General features: G+C 44.8%; 1 protein-coding gene across 1 annotated transcript; it reads right to left on the bottom strand.

The window, feature by feature from the left end:
• Window positions 1-231: 231 nt before the first annotated feature.
• Window positions 232-2,622, bottom strand: DCAF12L2 (DDB1 and CUL4 associated factor 12 like 2). The gene has a single exon (XM_025852681.2). It carries the CDS (start codon window positions 2,617-2,619, stop codon window positions 1,228-1,230), a length of 1,392 nt encoding a protein of 463 aa, XP_025708466.1. The 5' UTR covers window positions 2,620-2,622; the 3' UTR covers window positions 232-1,227.
• Between the last annotated feature and the right edge of the window lie 5,352 nt (window positions 2,623-7,974).

The raw sequence follows: 7,974 nt of genomic DNA, 5'->3' as shown, positions 1-7,974 counted from the left end.
GTATTCAAGATGTTATTTAATCTTTTAACCCATGATAGTAGCATAAGTTTCCTTTTCAAAAACAAATGTACACAGTTAATGTGTGCACAGCTGATGTTTCAGCTTCAGTTTCTCTCCTGGAAGATTTTGACTTTGATAAATATATTCCTAGAAGGACAATTAAGAAAAAATAAAGTGTATATTGAAGCATTCAAAAACTTTAACCTAGCACTTAATTGCTAAAATACTAAACATGTTTTATTTTTTTCTGCAATACATCACATACTCAAATCCAGATAAAAGAATTATCCATGTAAACAATAAAAAAGTTGTCAACAACATCTACATTGAACACAACAACTGACCTTTCTCTGTAAATGGCTGCCTGCATAGTGTTACCTAATCTTTAAAGAAATGTTCACCCTAAAAAGTACTTCCCGATTGTCCTGCCACTTATAGGCCAGTTTTGATTAGCTGTGGAAATCTGTAGCATAAATGCTACCCAGGAAAGCAGGCCATAATATAGCAGCTTTAAACAAGAAGGCTGAGGGCCTGGGGCTATCGATGCTAAATTTTACTGAATAATCAAAATTGTGATTAATGGGATGAACACCACTGTAAAATTTCTTGACTAAGAAAACATATTTTAAATATTTTATGTACCAAAAATATACAAACAAACACCTAGGTTCCAAAATCCAAATGAAACAGGCACCAAATGGTGGCAATCTACATCTTGAAATGCATTTTCTAGAGCAGGGCTAAACACCTGCCCTGTTATATATATGATGGGTAGTTCCTCCAACCAGCCCAAAAGATACTTTTTAGCACACATTTTCCCAAAATACCATACATATGAAATGTGTAGAAGACCTGAACATACTTTTGAAATACCGGTAAAATTGAAGTAATGAATTGTAGTGGGAACCATGTCTATATCACCCCAAAGAAAAACCATATGTCAATCATTCAGAGAACACAATTAAGGATTAGACAAACTTCTTTGTCAGAGAAAGCAAAAAAGATGGTTGTGTTGGGGGAGGTACAGAAAAATGGTAAGCCAAGTTTTGATTGCCCAAAGATCACCTTTGCTCTCTCTCTCATACACTACAGACAGGTAAGTTGGGCACTTTCCACCTGGAAGACAAGCGTCACACTGAGTTAAAAAGCAGAAACACAGCGTGAGGAAGGAAAGTGAGAGGGGACTGGAAGGTAAATCTGGGCACTTTGAGAACACAGGAGCCATCCTTAGCTCCAGAGGCCTGCGTAGTTCCCATGGAGGCCTGAAGGGAGAGGTCCCCCAGCCACGAAGAGCTTCATCTCAGGCCAGTTGTAGCAGTGGGTGTAGAGAGCGTTGGGGAACTCGCCGATCCCACCGAAGTAGTTCACCCACAGGTCATCGTGGTTGAGCCAGCCCCTGCCACAGGTGAGCTTGAGCTTCCTTCCTGAGGGCCCAGGAGAGGAGTCCGGGCTGGCTGAGGCCCTCTCCTCCAGGAACTTCTGGGCGCGGATGTCATAGAAGAGCAGGGAGCCATGGCCCGTGCCCACGGTGATGATATGCTGGTAGAAACTCAGCGAGCGCACACCCGTGCCGCCCTCTCGGGAGCACAGGGGCCGGATATTCTGCTGACGTTGGCGCGGATCTAAGAAGGAGACATGGGACTGGGAGCCCACCGCGTACAGGGACAACTCATCACAGTAGGTCAGGCACACGTTCTCTCGGCAGTAGGGCAGCCTGATGGAGAGCAGCCTGGACAGAGTGCTCCGGGCTTTCCACAGGTGGAAGTAGCCGTCCAGGGACACCGCTCCCAGCTCCTGGTTCTTGCCGCTGAAGGCCAGAGCCCGCACCTTGCGGTTACTGGGGCTGGTGCTAGACCTGGGGATGGTCTCCATGTCCCTCGGACGGATGTGGGCGTACACAGGGAGACCCGCGTCACTGTGCCAGGCGATGCTGCCGCTGAACATGTCGGGATCCATCCGCCACAGCGCCACTGTGCCGTCGCGGGAACCGCTCACAGCCACTGTGTCACTCATCCAGGCGATGGTGAAGATCCAGTCCTTGTGGCCATGGCGGTCGCCCAGGCACACGGGGTCCAGGGTGGGCAGCTGGTAGACGGCCAGGCTGTTGGGGTTCTCACCCCCAGTGGCCAGAAGGGTCTTGGAGGGATTCAGCTCGATGGCGTGGATGCCGCAAGTTGGCTGGGCCCGGGCCAACCAGGGCCCCCGGTCGCGCATCAGGGGGATGCGCGTGATCTGGCCCGAGTGCACATCCACCACGAAGAGGGTGTTACACTTGGTGCCACACACCACCTGCCTGGCGTTCAGCCACTGCGACGCGAACACCTTGTTGAGGGTGCCCAGGGCCAGCTCGCGCTCCCTCAACAGCTCGGGCAGCTTCTGCACCGCATAGCCCCGCAGCTCGCCCTCGGAGCCCGAGAGCCCGGAGCCGCCCCACGCGCCCACCTCGCGGCCCTTCAGGTAGTGCACCAGCGAGCGCCGCGTCGCCGGCCGCTTCTGTTTCTTGGGCAGCAGCGGCCCCTCTGCGTCCGCCGCCGCCAAGCCCTGAGACGACGAGCTCGCGGCGCCCGCCTCGATCGCCGGCGCTTTCCGCTTCCTGCTACCTGTTTGCTGCGGGGCCATGGTCGGCGGCGGGCGAGTGGCCGCGGCGGCGGCGGCGGCGCGGCGGCGGCGGCGGCGCGTGGCACCCGTGTTGGCCGTGGCGGCGGCGGGGACCGCGGCGCCTCCGCGTCAGCCGGGAGCTCGGGCTCTCAGGGGCCAGGAGGCGGGCGCGACCGCAGGGCGCAGAGCCTACCGAGTCCGGGACGCGGCAGCGACGAAGGAGGCTAGGGCGCCGAAGGCGGCGGGGGCGGCGGGGGCGGCGAGGGCGGCGAGGGCGGCGGGCCGCGCTTGGAACGCGGGCTGGAGGGAGCGGGGCCCGGGCGGATCGAGGGCGGAGCGCGAGAGGAGTGCGGCGGCAAGGGCGGCGGCGGCGGCCGGGATCTAGGCTAGGGCGGGAAGTGCGGCCGGCGGGGCGGCTGGAGCGAAGTCTGAGTGGGACGAGGACGACGCTGGGGGACCGAGTGTGAGGGGGCGGAGGCAGCGGGAGGAGCCGGCCAAGAGCAAGCGGGGGGCGCAGGGTAGCACACGCCAAGCTGGGAGGGGTCGGAGGGGGGCGGGAAGTGGGGGATGGAGCCCGCAGTGGGGAAACTCACCGAGGGCCAGCGCTCAGGGATCCCCAGCCGTCTCCGGAGGACACATCCTAGTGCGCCTGCCCAGGTCCTCTTGCTATCCGACTCCAGGGCGTTTCACTATCCTCATGATAGCAACCAACTGGCCTTCTTAAAATCCCTACTTAAATAAAATCTGAAGGCTAAAATAAAGTCAAGTATGAAGCTAGAAGGAGCTCTAACAATTATATGTTATATGCACAAACGTGTGCTTAGTGCAATCCCAGGAGACCCTTTACTACAATTAGTTCAAAGACTAATTGCAGCAACCCTGAACTTGACAAAGAGTGGGGCTGTTTAGCAGAGGCAGGAAGATCCTCCCCTCAGATCTGTCCTTGCAGCATACCTGTCTCAGCCCCTCTGCTGGAAGTGTGTTATAAATTTTCAACCAATTTCTTCTTAATTCTCAAATTGAGGTCCCTGAGTTTTCGCCCCAGAATCCCTAAGGGGTGTGTTCCAAATGTAGTTGCCTAGGCCCCACTTCCTGTCGGAGGTGGAGTGAGGACCCTATAATCCAAGGCAGCCTCAGGAACCTTGAGGACTGCATTGAGGGTGGGGGCTGGGGGTAAGACAAGGGTGTTCCTCCATGGTGTTGGGTTCTCTTGAGCCTCAGAGAGGAACCGTGGAGTGGAGTGGAAGAGGTACAGAAGAAGGATACCTCTTTTCCTGCTCCAAGGAGGAAAGGTTCAGTCCCCATTGTCGGTCCCAGAAGGAATCCCAGGTTCCTGGGCGTAGCCTTGTCTTGCATGGGAGGGCCCCTGTGGCACTGGTGGGGAGGAATGCATGGATTTCCATAGGCAGAGATGGTGAAGAACTTTCCAGAAGGACGTAACCACATAGACACATTGGTGGAATGTTCAGATTATGGGTTTAGCAGTCTCAGAATTTGGATGCTCCGTATCTGGCTTTGCAGCTTCAGAGCAGCCAATTTGGTTGGCAAGCCTATATTTAGACGTGCTCAATTGCACAGTGACATGAGTGGCTGGTAGCTGACACCAGCTCTGCAGACACCCCAGTCTTCCTCTCCAAAACTTTGTTTGCTGAGTGGGTATATGTGAGGAGGTGAATTAACTTTTCTGATCAATCAAGGGAGAGTATGGGATTTACTTTGTTGTTGCTTTTCTCCCCCTTCTCCCAGCCCCTTTTTCACCCTCACCTCAAATGCACAAACTCCAAGTACAAAAACCATAGACCCTTTGCACCACTCCCATCCAGCTGGTACATCCCAATACCCACTCCTCCCCCATATTCCTCCCTATGTTTAGTGCCCTATCAGGAGGGTGAGGGTGGTGGAGAGGGAGTGACCTGACAATGAAAAAAATGTTGACAACTTCATAATTAGAACGATATTACTAGAGAATAAATGACTACAAATTTATTTAATCTACCATATGTTTTATTTTTAATTCCACCTTAGAAAAATGGATATTATATAGTAAGGCTTCATGGCATACTTTTTACTGTTGTAGAACAAAATAGGCTGAACATTTGGGAGAAAGATAGATACAGATAGGTATAGCTTGCTAGATATAGATATATTTCAATTGTAAAAGTAAATAATTCTTATAACAATTATTATTTATTGAGAGCCTATTTGTGGCTAGAGGACTGTGCTAAACATTTCAAATGCACATTCAGCTTCACAATAACTTTGTGAGGCAGATTCTATTTTTATAACCATATTTTAAAATGAAGGGTAGAGGCCTGGAAAGACTAATGACTCCCCCATGGTCACACAGCTAGTAAATGGTAAAGTCATGTTGTGAAATCCATGTCTGACTCCAAAGCTTTGAAGACTAACAACTGCCCTATATTATTCAATAAGTACAACTTTTCTATTTCCATCTCTTTAAAAACTATGTAAACTATCCCTATGATGGAAATTTTACAGATGTTGCATCTTGTGCACTTTTGAAACAGTCAGAATTCCTGAAATAAATGAATAAATACTGGATGCAACTTATGTATAGCACACCAAATTATAGATAAAGGCAAAAATATGATCTATGAGATATATTTTCTTTTTTACAAATTCTTTTTAATTAATATGGAATATAATAAATATGCCTACATTGTTGTAAAAATAACACCCATATAAATAGTCCAGGCATTATGTCTCTCCACTTTTTTGATAATATATTTATGCAATATTTGTGTATAATGTGTTTGTAGTCACTGTTCTGGTTACTATTTTGTATTGATAAATGAGGTGTGATAATTTCATCTAAAATATGGTACATGAGATGCATTTCATTTATGTTTACACTTTCGGATTTTTCTGAGTTTTTTATTTAAAGATGTAAGATTTAAAGACCAGAGTCAAGTGATATTGAGAAATTTAGAGTGTTGTATATCAGCTTGCAAATTTGAACCTTTATTTGTATCTGATTACTTCCATTTTTAGGAAAACACAATGTCTGCTAAAACCTAAAGTTATACACAGTACATTTATAGTTAAAGTAGTAGATGAAATGACATGATAACAAAAAAAATTCATGGCCTTCTGAGTATCAGGGTCTCTATTTAGGTATTTTTGTTACCTATGAAGGCCACTGTGTATGAGTGTTAACATCTTGTCAGTCATTACTAATTTATTTCTGTATTCATTACTGTTTTTTGCTACTAACATACCCCTGATGAATTTGTATTAGCCATACCTATTTCCCCTACACCAGATTCCCCTTCGTTGGGTGGGGGCTTTTATGAGTGGTTTCAGGCCACTGTCTCATCCTGTTCTCTAGTTACTTCATATATTTAAATGTTATTTTCTTTTTTCTTTTTTTAATGTTATTTTCTTAATCAGATTGTAAAGTCCTCAAGGGGTTACATAACATTTCCTACTACATTCACACCACCACATAGTTCTAGGTATGCACTAAATGGTTTATAAAACTTGTGATTGTCCTGTTAGTAAACTATTAGAATAAAGGAGAGAAAGAAAAATGAAATATCAAAAAGTAGAAGTAAGATTTTTGAAATCAAATTATTTGAGTTGTGAAAGTGAAGGATTTGAATTGATTTGTAATAATGCCACATAACTTGTTTGAAGTTAAATTTCAAACAAGTTATGTGACATTTTTCTATCACCTACCTATCTAATCTATCATCTATCATCTATATTTATATGTGTTTCTTTTCAGCTTACTGGACAATTTTATCAACTGTGTCCAGCTTTCTAATCTCTGAATGAAGAAAAGGATCTATTTAGCCAGTAAACAAGTTAGGTTACCAATTTAAAATTAGTTAAGGCAGAAGATTTATTTCACTATGGTGGCATGAATATAAGTTTGGTTATTAGGTATGACTCAAATTATTTTGAAAATATTACTAATTTTAGCCTCAAAGCTAAAAGAGAAAGAGAAAAGTGGGATAATAATAGAACTGGTGGGTCAGTAAGTAGACTTTTAGAAGAACTATTCAGTTATGAAAATTTATTTTATACATTCTTCTATACAAAAATAGATCTTATGAATATGGACTTCATAGATTGGAGCAGATTCTCAGGTACAAAGTCATCTGTATTCAGAAATGGGATTATATAATCATTTCTGATATATTGTGTAATGATATAAAGTAAGGCTCTCCTTAACAATATTGTTGACATCTTGTCTACATTTGAAGGTATAGCCCTTGCATTATCTTTATCAATAAATATAAAACACTAAAAAATGAAATATAGTTAATTAAGCTTATTTTAAAACAATATATGATAGTTATACCTTGTTATTTATAATACACATTAGGCAAACTGTTCTTGAATTATTACATTGGATAAATTTTCACCTAGTCTCTAATTATAATACAGTCCTACCATTTCAAGCTGTGACCTTGTCAAGTCTCCTAAGATAAGCAGCTGTGAACCTGGTTTATAGTCAGATGGGAGGCTTCCTCCAAACCTCATGATGCAGAAACTGGTAGAGATGACTCAGCAGGCTATGTTTCCCCTACAAAGGCACTACTAGAGGCATATGGTGTCAGATGGGGGAATAAAGGAAAGATTTATCACATTATTTAATTTACTAGAAACAGAATCACAGGGAAGAAGGTAATTTTGACTCCATGACCTCTGCTTTGCCCTACACCTTTCCATCTTCTCTAAGGGGAAGGAATGTGTCAGAGCCCAAACTGGGGCTTTGTTTAATAAGAGAGTAGATTCAGTGTTATTATATGTTTTATGGGAGGCACAACAGTATAATGGTCAAAGGAGTGGACTTCAGAGCCACATAAAGTGTTTTGAATTCGGTTCTGTGGTTTGCTGGCCTTGGAACTGGGTCAGTTGGTATACTCCCTTTGCATTTAGTCCCTTATCTATACATGTGATGATCATATCACCTGTGCTCTGGGGTTGTTTTGATGATTAAATGAGTATATACACACACTAAGAACATGTAAACCCTAATGGCTTTCCCTGCTTTCCCTTATTTAGCTTTACAAGGACAACTTGGCTATCGTAATGAGGGTTTTTGAGTGTACACTGCAGTACAATGCACACTTACCATTACCGAAGTCTAGTACATGCAGGGATAAAATGTTTGTAAAGCTAGCTTCTTATGTACTCAATGTACAGCTCACCAATCTCTATTATTTTTCCAATCTATAGATAAATAATTATATGGGAAAAATGTATTGTGGGAACAACTTTATAGTGTGCTAGTAGATTATCAAGGGATAGTTTGGAAGGTTTTTTTCTGTGAACCAGCCAGATTGGGGTTCCTGCTCCTAATAGATACCAATATAAATATGTATCCCTGTACAAAGAATAGATCTC

This window comes from Callorhinus ursinus, unplaced genomic scaffold, assembly GCF_003265705.2.
Source record: "Callorhinus ursinus isolate GAN/ISIS: 27379988/994484 unplaced genomic scaffold, GSC_fseal_2.0 scaffold33, whole genome shotgun sequence".
Taxonomy (NCBI): Eukaryota; Metazoa; Chordata; class Mammalia; order Carnivora; family Otariidae; genus Callorhinus; species Callorhinus ursinus.
Note: the sequence above shows the minus strand (reverse complement) of the source record. Positions and strands in the feature narration are given on the sequence as shown.

Excerpts from the sequence above, each read along its gene's own strand:
- DCAF12L2 (XM_025852681.2), bottom strand. The coding sequence starts at position 2,619 with ATGGCCCCGCAGCAAACAGGTAGCAGGAAGCGGAAAGCGCCGGCGATC.